Here is a 17492-nt window from a genome sequence, read left to right as displayed (position 1 = left end):
AAGCCCAGCAGATTTAAAAAAAAAAACCTGTATGTAGATATAAATGGTCCTGTGGCTGAACAGGAACACACTTTTCTATTCATGTAAAACACAGTTTACAGCATACAGCCTGAAGATGGTTTACTGTAGCGTGTCCTATATTTAACCCCTTTATATATTCAGAGCTGCCAGTGATGCGTAATGGGCCCACTTCCGCATTCTCATTGAAAATAATCAAAGGAAGGGCACCTTAGGGTCGGCCTACCTCACAACTCCATCTCACGTTACCAGGCTACAGTGAAGTGGCGGAGTCAGCCCAATGTGCCTCTAAAGCCTGCCTTCCGATCCAAAGGTGATAAAAAAAAAAACTCAACTCAGAGGCCCATTACGCTCCAGCATCAACATTTTTACATCTCACTGAATTTCCGCAGCGAGTGTGCACACTGGAGCAATCCTCTATGGGACAGGGCGGAGTGGCGCATCTATGCCCTGTCTGTGGGTGGTGTATCTATGCCCTGTCTGTGGGTGGTGTATCTATGCCCTGTCTGTGGGTGGTGTATCTATGCCCTGTCTGTGGGTGGTGTGAGTGACGGCGACAACTGTGGAGTTGGAAGAAGAATTTTTCTCCTGGGAATTCGCGGTGGTGGAGCGCAACTGATCTGGAGGCAACGTGAGGAGCGCACACACCTCCAGAAAACAGACAACGAGACTATACTGCGCTGGACAGCTGCACGAAAAGACACCGAGGAAGAGGGAAAACAATAATTCATCTTTAGCAGGGCACGGACGAGAACCATTCAAAGCCAAGAGGCTGCGGGTCCATAATATGGGAGCGCTATGTTGTCCAGGAAAGGACTCATTCCTGAGGATTACTTGCTGACTCGTCTGTCTGAAGGTGTCCTGCAGCCAAAGTTGTTTAAGGCCAAACCGAGGAAAGCACGGTTCGTCGCCAAGAACGGCACCTGCAATGTAGCGCACACCAACATCCGAGAACAGGGCCGATTCTTGCAGGACGTCTTCACCACTCTCGTTGATTTAAAATGGCTCCACACGCTTATCATTTTCACCATGTCCTTTCTGTGCAGCTGGCTCCTCTTCGGGATGATCTGGTGGCTCATTGCGTTTGCGCACGGCGACTTGGACAAGAGAGGAGACGACTTCGTCCCGTGCGTAACGGACATCCACTCCTTCTCCTCCGCCTTCCTCTTCTCCATAGAGGTCCAGGTGACCATCGGCTTCGGGGGTCGGATGGTCACGGAGGAGTGCGTCTCCGCCATCATCGTCCTGATCGTGCAGAACATAGTCGGACTGTTAATCAACGCCATCATGCTCGGCTGCATCTTCATGAAGACGGCGCAGGCCAATCGGCGCGCAGAGACGCTCATTTTCAGCAAACACGCAGTCATCTCCATCCGCAACAACAAGCTGTGCTTCATGATGCGCCTCGGGGATCTGAGGAAAAGCATGATCATCAGCGCCACCGTGCGGTTGCAGGTGGTCAGGAGAAGCACCACCAAGGAGGGCGAGGTGGTGCCTCTGGACCAGATAGACATCCACATGGATAACCCGGTGGGCACCAACGGCGTCTTCCTGGTGTCCCCACTAATCATCTGTCACGTGATCGACAAGGACAGCCCTCTGTATGAGATGTCCGCTTTTGACCTGCAGCACGATGCCATCGAGGTGATCGCGGTGCTGGAGGGGGTGGTGGAGACCACGGGCATCACCACCCAGGCCAGGACCTCCTACATCTCGGAGGAGATCCTGTGGGGGCAGCGCTTCGTCCCCACAGTGTCCGAGGAGGACGGCATGTACGCGGTGGACTACTCCAAGTTCGGTAACACCATGAAGGTCCCGACACCGTGCTGCAGCGCCAAGAGACTGGACGAGGAAGGCGGAATCGCTCGGTTTAAACTGAACGAGGGCGCCACCTTGCGGGCGACCGTGAGAAGGAGGAAGGGCACCGCGACGGTCCGCAGGTCCAGGAAGGAGACCGAGTGAACTGATGATCCATGTGAACCATGACTGCCAGCTTTTTATATTACTATTGATTATTTAAGTTTGATGAATAGTTAAATGACAACGTGATGTTTATATTTATAATGAACGTGTGTTTGTTATGGAGTGTCTCTAATCAATAATTCACATCAGATGTTTCTGTGCAGTCAGATGTATGCGCACATTAGCAAGATTTGTACTGAGGATCACAGAATGCACCCAGAATGAACAGAAAGTTCAGTTCTTATGTGTTTGATCATTTTTTTTCTTTTTAAATTATGAGTGTGTGCATGTAATTAAAAGCAATAAAGGAGAATCCTTCAAGTGCTTTTGTGGACTGAGGGAACAATTATATGATTTAAAGGCACATTCAATAATTTAGTATTGCACTTCCATATAGTCTCGGGTCTGACAAGCTTTTGTGAGAACAAATTTATAATGTGTTATGAAGCGTCTGTATTCAAGGCAGGTAACAATTCAAAATATAAGATTTTGTATTTTGTTGAATATAGTGCAGTTAGGCTTTCATGCAGTCTGTATTGCTTTCAAATATAAATTCTTCTGTAGATCAACAATTGTTATTTAATGTTATCACTGCTGAGTAAACACATCCAAGCATGCTGTACTCTTCCATTTTCTCTTAATTATACTTAGAGATTTGTATGTCATACTATAACTGTTTCTATGACATTCTATACTATGACTTTTTTAGAGCATGATGTACAATGACTTTTATGGCAAACAATAGTATGAGTTTTTTTACGATATTCTTAATGGCTTTGCCATTTGTATATTTTGCACACTATACAACTTTTTAACAGTGTACTATAACTGTTTTTTAGGATATCAGATAAGCACATTTTAGCACCATACTATACCACAACTGCTTTTATGACGAATATTAATATTACTTTTTAATTATATTCTTTACTATGATATTCTATAACATACCATACTTTGATTTATTATTGAATACTATGGTTTTAGTATTTAAAGGCATACTACAATATAAAATATTTACATGAAATGGCATACGATACTATGACTTTTAATGCCAAAATATATATGCTGACTTTTTTATGACAAACTATATGTCTTATTGCAAACTACACTATACATTTTTTAAAGGTCAAACACTGAATTATTATATTATAAAGTAATACTATAGCGTCTCATAGAATGTCATAAAAATGTTATAGTATAGTAAATCTTAAAATATTATAGTCAAGTAAGAAAAGACAAAAGTAATAGTTTATAGTATGCCATTAAAAAGGTCAAAACATTTTATTATTACAGTATGCCATTAAAAAGTCATGAAAATATCTGAATTTAGTATGTCATAAAAAATCATTGAAAATATCAAAGTATATTTTAATGTCATAAAGTGAAATAGAAGGGTAGGCCATTAAAAAAGCTCAAAATATAATATTTCATAAAAACATAAAAGGATAGTAATTCAATGAAAGTGTAAACAAATCCTATTGTAATATATTGCAAAAAGGCATAAAAAAGCCATAGTATAGCATGTCGAAAAATGTCATAGTTTGGTATGTTGAAAAAAGTCAGAAAAAAGTTATAATATAGCATTTTCAAAAATGTCATATCCCTGTCATAATATAATATATTGAAAAAAAATCATAGTGTAGCATGTCGAAATTGTCATAGTATTCTATGTTTAAACAAATCATAAAAAAGTCATAGTATAGAATGGTGAAAAATGTCATGAAAATGGCCTAGTATAGTGTATTGAAAAGTTTAAAAAGTAATAGTATAGTATGTAGAAAAAAACGTAAAAATGTCATAGTTTAGTATGTTGAAAAAGTCATAAAAAAGTAGTATTAATATAGTTTGTCATAAAAATGTATGTATGTATATAAAAAGTCATAGAATAGTATGTTGAGAAAAGTCATAGAATACCATGTTGAAAAAGTTGTAATAAAGTAATAGTATTGTATGTCGAAAAAGCAACAACACAGTATGTCGAAAAACATCATAAAAATATCATAGTATAGTATGTTGATAAATGTCATTGAGTATTTTCAAACAAGTCATAAAAAAAGTCATAGTATAGCATGTGGAAAAATATATCATAAAAAAAGTGTAGTATGTTGAAAAAAGTCATTAAAAAGTAATAATATAGTATTCCAGTAATAGTTATCAAAAGTCATGGGATAGAAACAAATTGTTCTTTTATACTATTTCTTGAAAGCTACTGTGGTTCACCTTTTGGAACAAGTGTAAGAAGACTAATTCCTTACTGCAGAAGCTTGTGTTCAAATCCAACCCACGGCCCTTATCTGCGTGTAGTCAACCCTCTCACCCCTTTCATTATCCAATTAAAGCAAACATTTATTCAGAACAATCTTTAAAAAAAATCATAGTATATTATGTCGAATAAAGTCTTCATATAGTATGCTGCAAAAAGTCTTACAATAGTATGCTGAAAAAAAAGTCTTAAAAAAGGCATAGAAAAATAGTTTCACATTTCATGACATACTATACTTTGACATGTTTTATAAAAAGAAAATGTCATGAAATTTCCTGGCCTACTATGACTTTTTTAAGACGTACTACATTATACTATACCAAGACTTATCATGATAGTTTATTTATGGCATTCTTTACTGACTTTCTCAGGACATTTTTTTACTCTTTTATGACATATCATACTATGATCATTTTGATGACAATTGCATGGCATACTACACTATGACTTTATATATATATATATACTGTGATATTTTAAAACTTTATACTCTTTTATGGCATACGATACTACAATTGTTTATATTTTATGACATTATTATGGCATATTATGCTTTGATATCTAATAACATTATTATGGTATAATATACTATGATATCATTAATAACATTGTATGGCAAACAACACTGACAGAATACTAATATATTTTATAATTTATATAACTCTTATGTCGTACTATACTATCATATATGCGTATATGTATTTTCCTGTATAAAATGTTTTTGTTACAATCAACACTATCAAATTATGAAAAAACACGGTGGTGTTTTGTTCTACCTCGGGGTATCTAAAAAAACTAGTAAACGTTGTAAAAAGTTCTCTTTTTAAAAATAGAATAATTTATTTTTCATAGTTTTCACAAACACATTGACACAAAAGACACTGAGGCAAGGTGGCATTTCTCTCTTTTATTAGATTATAATCCGCAGAGCTTAAAATATTAAATTGCTTTTAACTTAGTTAATAATTAAAATACATAAAAACGAGAGCCAGAACTGAAGAACCCTGCAAAAAAAAAAAAAAAAAAAAATTAAAATAAATAAAAAAGGAGAATTATAAACCCAATCCTCCTCCATACAAAGGCTATGTCTGAGAGAACCCGCTTGCGTTTCTTTGTACAGTAAAGTCCAAGCAGACTGTGCATTTTCTATACATGTGTAATGATACCATTATTGTTATTATTCTGAACTAATTTTCCTCTGATATTCTTTTTAAAAAAGCACAATTTTAACGGGACAGGTCAAAATAATAAACCAGGAGTGGAGAATTTAAGTTTTGCACTGGGAGTACTGCTGACTGTTAAACAGCAGAGCAGCTCCACATCCTCCACTCCCACCCCTCACTCTGTCTCCATGTGAGCCTCTCTGGGCCTGCAGACATTACCTCATGTCTTTGTCCTTCTGTGCGGCTGGAGTGGGTGTCGGTGGTGGTTCAAGTGGCTGCTGCTATGCTGAGCACCGGCATAGAACTCTGATTCAGCCTCATATTGGCACCAGTCTGTCTCGACTTTCTGACCAGATTAAATATCTATCATACAATCTTTTATATTTACTTCTCCATCTCCCCGTTTCTGTTGCCTTCTCGCTATGTTTGCTGCCCTCTACAGGTGGGCTCTGGGACACGTCTGTTAGGGGAACACCAGGTGATTATGTGACTATACTGTAGTTAAACAAGATCAACATCGGCCATATGAAGGGCTGAGTCGTCTGGTGAACAAGGAACAGAGGATGAAAAAAAAGAGACTAACTTCTCTCTGGCAGCAGTGACATATTCTCTTAGGTCCTGAGTAGGAAGCGCTTCAATCATCGCCCACATAAACAACCCAAACAGTGATTGGCTAGTATCGCCCCGTCAGGCAGTAGCGTGGCTCCCTACTGGCCAGCGTAGTGGCCGTGCCCCCGCAGGCTGTCTCCCGCAGCTGCAGGAGGGGGGAGGCCAAGCCTGCAGGTGAGGAGAGACGCCTCTTCTCCTCACATTAACAACACTGTACAATAGTAGGTTGAAGCAAAGCAGAAACCCCTTCCTGTACTGTATGTTAGGTAGAGGACAGAGGGAGGTGAAGGGCCTATGGGACACACTGCACCCCTCCCCACAACAACAAAAATAAAATAAAACTGAATAAAACTTCAACAAAAAATGAAAGTGAAATAAAACCAAAAAATAAAACATACACATACTTTTTTGTTCCTAGTTTAAATTGCAGAGAAGACGGGAGGGATTTGCCCCTTGGAGGAATGCTCACGCCAATTCCTGCTGGCGTGACAAACCCCTCCCCGCTACCCCAAACCCCTCAAAACCCTCCCCCCCTCCTTCCGGCTGGTTGGTTGGTGTCATAGCGAAATATAAGGGTAGTGGAAGGTCTTTAAGTCCTGCTGGCACCAAGGAAGGGGGCCAGGCTGTCTTTGCTTCTCTCCTCTATCTTATCTTCAATCACCCCCGGGGCTGCTGTCTCAACGCCGCCCCCCGCTCATCTCTCCGTCACGTGGTTTTGTGAAGAAGGGGAGGGCGCTGAGGCGGGGGAAGAAGGGGCTGGGGTGGGCGCGGGTGGCGGGGCCGGGGTGCAGAGAACTTCGGACAGGTCGTCCATGATACAGGTCTCCTTGGGGTCAACCAGGTTGAATTCCCTTACGAAAACGATGAAATGTGCATACAGAGTGTTCAGGTGGCCCTGCAGCTCCAGAGCCACTGTCTCTTTAAAGTGCGCCCAGTAGAGGTGAGCCAGCACGTGGAACAGGTACCGGCAGATCTTCTTTACCAAGGACTCAAAGGAGTTGGGGAACTCTTTGCCTGGAGGGAGAAAAAAAAAGGAGACAAAAGCAGACAGGAGAGACTGGATTAGGAACAGGAATCAGCACGAGGGAGGACGGGGCTGGTTCTGGTCTAAAGTATTTTATATTATCAACAAATCCTGTGAAAGATGAAAATCAATGATGTGTTTGTAAGTCTCTAAATAGTTTCTTTACAATACTACATTCAGCCACAAGCTGATTTGTTCCTAATGAAGAAGTAAACTTTTAAAAACTTGTCACAAATATATAGTTTCATAGTTTTTTTAAAAGGCTGAAAACATTACTCTATCACGAAATGTGTTGGTCACTATTTCCAGCGAACGGATTAAAACACGATAGGTGCTCTAACGTCCATCTTCACAACAGAAGAGTGAGTGACCATGTTCATCATAATATCTTCTGTAATGTCACCCAGTGTGGTTCCTTGCTGTGTTTTTAATAGTTTTTTGACAACAATGTAGATCTATGGCACAATATAATAACACATTTCATCGTTTTGGTCTTTTAATGGGATTTGCTAACAATAAAACAAATATATAAACTATCCTCAGTCCGATCCTTGAAGGACTATAAGTTTGAAAAATTAAAAAGCAGAAATGACAAGTCGAAGTTGCTCAAACAATTCCAATATGTCAATTAATCAAGAAATAAATCTGCAGATTGATGGTGAAAATAATTGCAAGATGCAGCCCTTAATTATATCACTATCATTTTTTTCCCAAATGTTTATTGTTGGACCTAAACTCGTTCATGCCATCCATCTGAAGCAGCAGGGGGCGGCAGTACAACACCGGTTACTTCTAGGAGACAGGAAACCTTCACAAGAATACTCACCATATTTTGTAGGAAAGATTTCCTCATCTGTGACCAGTTTCTGACAAAGACTCATTACAAAGTCGACATATTGTGGAGCAGTGCACTTTGTCTTCTTCCCCCTCTCGTCATACCAGTAGTATATTCTAGAAAGACAAAGTCAAAGAAAACATGTCAATCCCTGTTATCACTTACGCCTGGCAAAAAAACAACAACATTTAAGACATATCATTGAGGAACAGGATACTATTACGTAACTGTGAGTTATAATTCATCATAATTAATGTTTTCTGAAATAGGAGATGCTCAGACGCAAATAGGAGTTTTACTGGTACACAAATTATCCTTTCAAGCAGGAAGAGAAACTACACACAGCTGTGAGACGTGATTAACCTATGAGACATCACCTGGGCCTATTTCCTCATTTAGGAAAAAAAAAAAACATACTCAGAGTGACGTCTTACTTTCTGAATGACACCGTTGAAACTGAGCTTTCCCACCGGCACATTCTAAAGTGGCCTAAACTCGATTTAAGCTTTGGGTTTTCTGGTCCCTGCTTCGGAGCAGTGCTAGCCTAGAATTTGCGGGTTTATCGCCTGAATCTTTTATCCGCTTAAAGTTCCCAGTGTGAAACAGTTCGAAAGTAAACAAAGGAAATTGCATCATGTTGTTGTTGTTGTTGTACACTCTGTTAAAGAGTAGTCACGCGTCATTCTACAAGGCAAGCATTAGTCACGAGTTCAAACAGACATTTCACCCAGGGCTAGTAGAAGTGCAGTGTGAGTCATATAGCCACGGGCTTATGTTAACCCTGAGTTAACAATGCGTCTGTGAAAAGGGGGCTAAGTTTTCCCAAGGTCACCTCTTGGCTGAGGTTAAGGTCAACCCTGAGCAGTCTCAACTGACACATCCTCATCCTGATACCGAGTGTTCATTCCAGTAGACTATCTGAACCCTGTGCCCCGGAGCTTTCATTTCCTTAATTTGGGCCAAATTTCCTGCTGTTACAGGAGTTAACGGCCCTCTGACCCCCCCAGTCCCGCTGCTGATTTCCGGGGCGGATCGGAGTTATCGTTTAACAGTAAGTCAGCATCACAGAGCTAGTCATGCTAGAAGATGAGCACCTTATAAATAGATGAATGAGCTAACCAAGGTGGAGGAAGTAAAACAGAACTGTTAACCACAAAGACAAAAGCTGGAAAGGTCCGTTATTAAACTGAAAGGAAATGAAAATAAATGAACATGTGGGTGTTGCTGTTAGCAGTGTGGTCTGGGAGGCAGTGATTACAAATTCTAAGGAATGTAAAGCGTCTACATAACTGACCCTGTAGGAGGGGACCCACTGACCACAGCACCAGGACCAGACTCACTCTGGATTAGACTTTGCGTTTGTGTGGGAGAGACACCGACTAAACATGGCTTCAACATCCCAACCAGACAGGATAGGAAACTATGGCCATTTACAGTAAAAAAAAAACAAAAAAAAAACACTGCTTTAAAAGGACGGATAACTAACTGTTTATGAACTTGGTTGGCTTGATAGGATTTTATTAAATATGAATTTTACAAATTTATTTTTCAATTTAGGCAACTTTTGCTTATTTCAATTTAAAACAAAAAATCTATTTTCCTTTTTTTGGGAAGATTTTGTCCCCTCTGTCACAATTGTTTTGCAATGGGATGAACTGGGTTCATAGCCGTCTGATGGTACTTTTTCCATGTATTGTTTTTATTAATTTATTGTATAAATCATTTAATCTCCAAGATATTGTCTGTATTTTATTTTGGAGGTTTTAAGTTGATGTCATCATTAAATGTCAATGTATATATGTTGATATGTGGCTTCCCAATATCTGGTCTCACCAGCAGAGTATGTATGTTTAAAGGATGTAATAAAAGCAATGAAACAACAACTATAACTTTAAGATTGACTGACTCTCCAAGGACGAAAGTTCAGGTAGACGGATTAAATGTTTGAAATCACAAGAAATCAAACGGAATCCAAAATGGAACCGGCTATAAGAACCGAATGCTAAAGAAAAGAGTGAGAACATTTCCACACATCTCTCTCTCCCTCCCTCACTCATGCGCACACACACACACACACACGCACACACACACACACACACACACACACACGCACACACGCACACACGCACACACACAAAATGCGTCTAAATAGCTACCAAATGGTTCCGTTCCCTCATAGCTCATGGAAACAGCTTCTTCCAAAAATAGTGCTGAGCTCTGCCTTGGGGCAGGGGTACTGACGCTGCTGTGACTGTGGCTCAGTCAGTTTTCACCACAGAGGGGTGAGCGGGTGCCAGGTTCTGCACGGGCAGGAAAGGGTGTGGTGCCGGGCAGTGGGGAAGGTACAATCATAAATGGTGGGCTTCTTCTAAGAGTCGGAGTTTAAACAGTAAGAGTTTAAGTCAAACAAACATGCATTAATCTTTTAAGTTGAATCGGGTATTGAGCTGGGAGACAAACAAAAAGTAATTGGCTCTGTTTTCCACAGGTCAATAGACAGTGCAAACAAAAACATGTTATTCTACACTGCTCTCTCCACTATTCAGGTGAAGCACATTTGCTTCTTCTTCCATTTCTCAGGCTCTGGGTTAGTAGCAGTGGTTTATGGTGGCAGCAGTGGAAAAATCCACTGTTGACTGAGAGGTAAACTCGTGACAAGTCTGTCACAGCAACTGTCATATGTGTCATTTCTCAATGGTTGTGTTGTTCGTCACCGTCATATTTTTATCCTGGGTGAGCTCATGCACTTGTAGTTGCATGTAATGAGTTAAGAGCTGTGTAGTGAATGTTTTGGCTCCTCAAAGTGTTGGTAATCAGGTTTTTCCAGCCTTCAGTATACAGGGGGGGGACACGACGACGGCGGCATCCCTCCAAAGACAAGGGCTCACACTTAGAGACAACACCCTGCCCTGACAGGACAAACTAGTTAGATAAATGCTTACAGTTAGTCACCTCCACCTCTGTTAACATGGTAAGAATACGTCTCCAAGTTATGATTATCCTTTTACATTAACTACTGCAGAGGTATGCCCTACTAAACTGCACACAGTAGCAATAAAACACCTTTTATCATTCTTTAAATAACCTCATCACAGACATTTAAAAACATTTAAAAACACAGGCTGGACCTCAGGGGATGAAAGGTGAAGCTACACCAGGTCTATATCCAGTATTTCTTCGGTCTCTCACTGCTCTGCTCAGAAGTCGGATTTATTACAAACTAGGCCTAAAGCAGCTGCTCGGATGTGTCTGAAACTATTTGAGGCAAAAAGCCAAAAGAAGCTAGCCCATTTTTTGGGAAATAGAAATCAAATCAATGTTTTTGACCTCTGAGGTTTCTCTTTTTGTCCGACTCAAAAGCTTCATTTATCTAAGTCAGACTGCTGAAGCCTTCTGTTAGATTACAGTTTTTAAGACTTAAAAAAAATGTCATTTTTCAATCCTTTGAATACGCAGTGCTTCAGCTCAGACACAGCAAGCATGGAGGCGCAAAGGTGTCGTACTCAATGTACAAGAGAACTAAGGTAAATAAACAGCTCGCTGCAGTACACTGAAGTTGCATAGTTGCATACTGTACATTCCAAGATCGACTATGTGGGTAGTTTAAAACCCGTCGTCCCTCGCTGACCGTGGAAGCATCCCTTGATGAATTAACCAATTTGCGATAAATAAACCAATGGGGCCTCGGCAGGTGAGCGATGAATAAACCAAAAGCGTTGAAGGTAACTTACGTGTTGCAGGCTGTCATGGCTTGACAGGTGTCCCCAGTGCAGAACTCTGAGATGGTGCTGTACTGCAGGTTGATAAGATTGAAGAATGTTGTCGCTGTGGCAGAGAGAAAAGGGGATTTCAGAGGATGTTGATCAATGTTTGTCATGTGTTACACTGGGGAAAAAAAGGGACACCTAAATACTTTTGTATGACAGAATGATGTGAATAACCAAAAACAGGCTTATGTGTGTGTCGTGACACATTCTCCTACGGGTGATGAGGACACACCTACAGCAGTCAGTCTGTCACTGTGATCAATGACACAGGCGCAGTCACATGCTAAGATTGATCCATCACATCCTTCAACAGCGCGTGAGCCTCAGTAAAATGGACATAATGGGAGGTCGCTTAACCATTTAAGATGTCGCTCCAGTGACTTCAAACTGAAACAGGTATTTCTGCCACAACGGAAAGTCCTACAAAACCGGTTATGCTGCAAAAACAAAGCATTAGGCCAATCTGTGGTGTATTCTGTGAGAAGAAATGCATCTCCCAGTCAAAAGTATTTGTTCTGCATGTCGTGACTTGTGAGATCTTTCTTGTATGGTTACACTCAAAAACGTATGGCATTCTTTGAACACAGTTAATTTACTTAAAAGCAACAAAAAAAATAGTGTTCTGTTTCATTTGGGGAGAAAACAGTCATCGTTTTTTTTTTTTTAATCTAGCGTAGCAATATCAACATAGTTTGAGGATTTTAATATATTACAATTACATGAATTATGAACAAAATGTTCTTCATACAGAGGGTAAACTGGTGCAAGCCAAACTTTCTGTTTAACCTGCAGCTTATTAAGGTTAAAATACGGTGGAAAGAAAATTACAAAAAAACTGAAGGAGAAGCAATAGCTGACTTTGTATTTTAATGCCTTTGCATGCTCACTTGTTTTAGTGCCTTATGATTTATTGTTAATTCTGTCCCAAAAGGTAATTTCTCATGTTGAGTAGCTACTACACAGTGTATACCAATAGAAAGCAAAAGGGTCTGAACAAAGTAGGCAACTCAGGCTTTAAATAATAATTTCAGTAATAACTAGAGCTTCTGCACTGAACCTCAGGCTGTAGCTCTATTGATCTGGCTCCACTTTGGAAAAGCTGTTCTATGATTTTCTGTCGTGTTGAGCAGATTAGCATATATAATGCAGATTTCTCCTTTTATATGGAACAAAGGAACCAAAGGACACAATTTTAAAAGTTGCACCGTCCTGAGGAAACCCCACAGGACCCCATCCCCTCTGCTCTAACTCAACACAGTAGCCAACAATCGAGAAAACATCCATGGAAGTTGCTGTTGGTTTATACATGTGGGGAGAACTAAATGGTTCCAGTGATTTTCCTTATGCAAACTATTTAATGAAAACACTGCTCAGACCTTTAGTTTGTGTTCAAACTTACACAACTTCGACACACTAACATGTGATAACATGCCTCATCTGTTTTCTATAACAAACTTTTATCAGTCTTCCCTTTTGCCTCGCAGGCACCTGGTTTGGATACAGAACCAAAACAAAGTCCTGGGAGACGGAGAAAAAAAAGTCTCACAAAAAACATTTCTTGAAGATCGATCAAGCAGCCAGGCCGCAGTGAGTTTCCAAACCTCCGGGAGCGATGCTCATAATGACAACTATACATTTCAATAGGAGTTAAAACACTGCACCGAGCCTGGCAGTAAAGAGCGGCGTTTAAAGGAGCGGTGTGCTGTTGTTGGGAACAGGATCAACAACACTGTGCCAGGTCTGGATCACGTGAAGGGCCTGGCTCTGTAAATTAGCAGCTCTAGCACAACTGGAACATCTTGACATCTCAAAACAAGTGTATAACATTTTTTTCAAAACCTGGAGGAAATTTTGCTTGACCAAAAGAGTTTTTATTTAAATGGATAATAACAATAACCGTGTTGAATTGCTGGTTACTACAGCAGTGGATATCATCCCCATCTAAGTGTATGACTGTTTGAGCTGGTGCATAAATACATTGATTCTATCACTGACTGCCACTATAGTTACTCACTGTTGCTGGCTAGCCATTCGTTGAGGTCGATCTCTCTGGGCAGCACCACAAGCTCTTTAAGGTCAAAATCCACCACACGGATTTTTGTGTACTCTAGCTCCAAGTACTGCTTCTTCTCTTCTGCCGGAGGCTTCTTTCCATTTGGCTTTGTCTTCGACTTCCTGCAGGAGAAAAAAGGAGGACAGGTTAAGGAGCTGCAAAATGACTTGATACAGGCAATAAAAGATTAAGAAAATAACAAAAAATGGGAATAAATGTAAGGTCTTTGCTGGAGCTTTTCCAGACAAGTCTACATAAGGTCACTGTATGGTATCGAACCAGATATTCAGGTAACTAAATGCTGAGCCAACACTGTGTGGAGGAAAAATCATCTTATGTTGGTTCTGCAGTAAAACTCCATTTGATGAACTGGGAAGTCAGCAGAGGTTAATCGTTATGCATTAAATGCACTGTGAATGGAAAAAAAAAAACTACTTGCAGACAGAACTTTTGCAGCATAAGCTCAGGCACAGAGAGCTCTATAGCATTGACAACTGGAACTTCATACAAAAACCCTAGAAACAAGTAACAAAACAAAACTTTCTGTGATTTTCCAAAAACCGAAGAGCCCAAACAAAGGGGGCTCTGTTGCTGTACCTGACCCCTAACTCTGATCTCTGACCTAATGTCAGGTCTATAGCGTCCACGCAGACGGCCGTCCCCAGCGCCTTGTACTTCCACTGCTAGTTTTAGCACAGGGATGTCATATCACACTCTTCCTGCACTTCCAGGGCTGTAACCTCCCCCCCCCCCCTGGCCCCTGTGTGCTGTCTGTATCAGTGCAGGGAGCGCAATCTGGGGTTAAAGGTAGAAAGCCTTGATACATGAGTGAGACAAATCAACAGAGGCACAGTTGTCTGGGACAATCTGAGACTAATGTAATAAACTGCCTAATAGTCCTCCTTCTCGGTTATTCTCTTCAAGGCTTTTCCCTACATCTTTATTTTGCTCCGTCTTGGCTCTGCTACTGTTGTTTGGGTTTGCTTAAGGACGAGGGAGCCTCAGTTTGCTCCCTGAATTTATTGTGCTTTTGTTGAACCTCATTTCCGCCTGTCTTCCAATCACCCCCTCAATCTCAAGTTCTCGTCCCTCCTCTCTGCACACCCTCTGTCTAAACACAATGCTCCAGCCATGTGTTCTTGGCTCTCGCTTTTACCCATTTCCTTCCCAGTCACACTCCCAGAAGACTCGGGCTCCTGGGCCGATGAGAGCAGTTCTAACAGCACTAATGAAGAGCGATCATAAACACCGTTTACCGGCAGCAGCTCAAACCACTTCTCACTTCCAATCAGGCTCAGCTGTGACTATCACCGCACTTTACCGGAAAGAAACAATGACTTGTGCACATTCAGCCAGAGCCATTGGAAATAGATTTAGGTAGACAGGACAGAGAACAGAAGGGGGGGGGATGAGGAATGAGGAGAGGAGGAGGTGGATCGACACAGGCCCAGCTGATATCCATGGGAACTAATAAACACTTACAAAACATGTCAGAACTGTGGAGCACGAGGCCTCTTTGCCAGAGCACAGTGTTCAAACCCTTCCGTTTAATTCCCCTCTCCAGGAAGCGTAGGCCTGTTTTCCACCTCAGCAAACAAGGGAAGGCATGTCAACATGTGGACGCAATAAGAGCCAGCAGCCGTTTCCTTTGTAAATGTTTAAGTTTCCCCACTTTACACGTGCGCTTTTGTGTAAATTTTGAAATTCTTAGCTTTCAGCTTCTGTGAAAACGTTGAGACGTGAAGGACCAACACTTGCACGATCTTGCTCACGGACACACACACGTCACTGCTCAGGTTCTCATTATTGGGGTAATTATTCGTCATGGTATCCGGTTCATCCTATCAGGCAGCACGTTTTGGCCTCATTTAAAAGCCAAGGACACCGCAGATTACACCTCTGGCTTATTATTAATGAAGCACTTTCTGTTTCAACTCTTTTCTCCTCTTTCTTTTTGTCCTCCCCTTTGGATTTCTTACCTTCTCTTTTACAATATTTTGTCTTTTTTCAGCGTCCTTTTCATGTTTGCAGGCTCACTGGTGCAAACAGCCTATTGTTCAGGGTCATATGCTTCAGGCCTCATAGTTCTATCCTTGTCCTTTCTTTTCATCTCTTTCCGCCCTTTCCCTTTAATTTCCTTTCCTTTCCGTTCCCAACTTTTATCCTGTACCATCAGCTTCCCATTTCCTCACTCCATGACCTTTACTCTGACTCAAATGTTAATTAAAGTTTCTTTTTTAAACTTAAGTTTCCTTCCCATGCCGTTTTTTTTTTTTTTTTTTTTTTAATCATTAGTTTCATTTCTCCTTATCTCTGTCTGCTTCCTTCTCCTCCTCAAACCAGACAAACCCCCTCTTCCTGCTCATGAGGGTACAGACACATTCATGTGGTCTGTGTGGTTTTTACGCCGTGAGCTACATGTTCCATCATGTGAAAGAGCTTTACTCAAGGATGGAGCTTCATCCACAGATACCGTCAGCTCCGCTAAGCCCTTCAGAAAAAAAAAAAAAACCACGTTTAACTTCTGAAATAAGGTTCAAGTCAGTTCTTCTACCTCCTCCTCCTCCTCCCCTTTCCTTTCCTTTAGAAAACATTTTGTTTCACTGAGCTATTTCCTGCCTCTTTCCCTCAGCAATTTCATCATTTTCCATCAAACGCCTCCTCCACCTCTTGCGAACATTTGTGTGGTAAGGGGAGGTGAAATTCTGGAGCCATTAGTTTATTTTAGGATAAAGAAAACTTCCTCTCTGCCAGCACTCCTCCCCTCATACGTACATAGTCTGTTTTAGCAGCAACACACACACACACACAGCTTTGTCTGTTCTTGGTGAAGTTCTCTCAGGCCAGTCTTTGCCATAAAAGGCAGCAGATGCCTCTCTCTCTCTCCCTCACCAGATCAGGGCAGGCCAGAAGGCAGGAGTGGAGGCAAGTGAGAGGAGGGCAAGGCACATGTCTCCGAGCCGGGGGTACGGCCACAGCCTGCCTGGCACCAACAAGGACCAGTCTCTGATACGGATTCACAGTCCAGAAAACGTGGTTAGGCTACGTGAAATAACACAAGTCTACAAAGAGATATGAGAAAATGCGCAGAACTATGTCTTTTGAACTTTTCAAGTAAAAGGTGGAGGGCTTGAAGCAGGAAGACAGACATGTTGGTGTTTATCTGCAGAAAAAAACCACAATAAGGAAATAGGGTTGTATAGTCGGGTGACACGGGGGTCAGTGCTGCAGAGCTGAGGAGTGATTGACCCGACAGCTGTTCAACTCCCGTCTGTTAGCTACTCTCTTATCCCTTTCACTTTTCCCAGCAACACCACCTCCCCAGATCCCTGCCGCCTTCACTCACTACGTTTCCTCTTGTACCACGGCCCCAGTACCCAACTAATACACACCTAGGACTTCATGAACACACACACATTGGAAACACGTCTCTGGCTGTAGCCCGATCTCCCTTTTCACGGCCGAACCAGCTGGTCAAAACAGCTGCGTCACAAGCCAGAGACCCCACGAGAAAATCCGGAAGGAGCGAGTCCCGTCTGGTCTGGGAGAGTGTCATTTGTGCAAGCACGTGTGTGCGACAAGTCTTTGTGTGTGCACGCAGTCTTGGTTCAATGTGTCAAACATACATCTCTTTGGCCTCACACTGGTGCATGTATCGGCTGCTGTATGTGTGCCCTGCAGAATACTGAATAAACGTAGTTCTAAAAAAGACTTTGTGTAAAGAGAAGCAGCCCTCTGGCAGATACACTAAGTATGTTTCATTACCAGAACCTGGTAACAATTAATCCTGGAATCACT

At 41.4% G+C, this 17492-nt stretch overlaps 2 protein-coding genes across 5 annotated transcripts in view; one reads left to right on the top strand and one right to left on the bottom strand.

Annotated features, from left to right (window-relative positions):
• The first annotated feature begins 816 nt into the window (after positions 1–816).
• kcnj11 (potassium inwardly rectifying channel subfamily J member 11) lies at positions 817–2060 on the top strand. Its single transcript, XM_054619974.1, has one exon. The coding sequence runs from the start codon at positions 817–819 to the stop codon at positions 1978–1980; it is 1164 nt and encodes a 387-aa protein (XP_054475949.1). The 3' UTR covers positions 1981–2060.
• Positions 2061–6558: 4498 nt separating this feature from the next.
• Positions 6559–17492, bottom strand: part of mob2a (MOB kinase activator 2a) — a 56643-nt gene continuing 45709 nt past the window's right edge. For all 4 annotated transcript variants that reach the window (XM_054620066.1, XM_054620064.1, XM_054620065.1 and 1 more), the window contains exons 2-5: positions 13656–13816; positions 11606–11699; positions 7866–7990; positions 6559–7029 (exon numbers count right to left, since the gene is read on the bottom strand). In XM_054620066.1, coding sequence (XP_054476041.1) covers positions 6710–7029; positions 7866–7990; positions 11606–11699; positions 13656–13816 — 700 coding nt within the window. In that variant the 3' untranslated portion in view covers positions 6559–6709. The remainder of the gene's footprint in view (positions 7030–7865; positions 7991–11605; positions 11700–13655; positions 13817–17492) is intronic.

This window comes from Anoplopoma fimbria, chromosome 19, assembly GCF_027596085.1.
Source record: "Anoplopoma fimbria isolate UVic2021 breed Golden Eagle Sablefish chromosome 19, Afim_UVic_2022, whole genome shotgun sequence".
In the NCBI taxonomy this organism is placed as follows: Eukaryota; Metazoa; Chordata; class Actinopteri; order Perciformes; family Anoplopomatidae; genus Anoplopoma; species Anoplopoma fimbria.
Note: the sequence above shows the minus strand (reverse complement) of the source record. Positions and strands in the feature narration are given on the sequence as shown.

Coding starts and splice junctions, on each gene's coding strand:
- kcnj11 (XM_054619974.1), top strand. CDS start 817: ATGTTGTCCAGGAAAGGACTCATTCCTGAGGATTACTTGCTGACTCGT.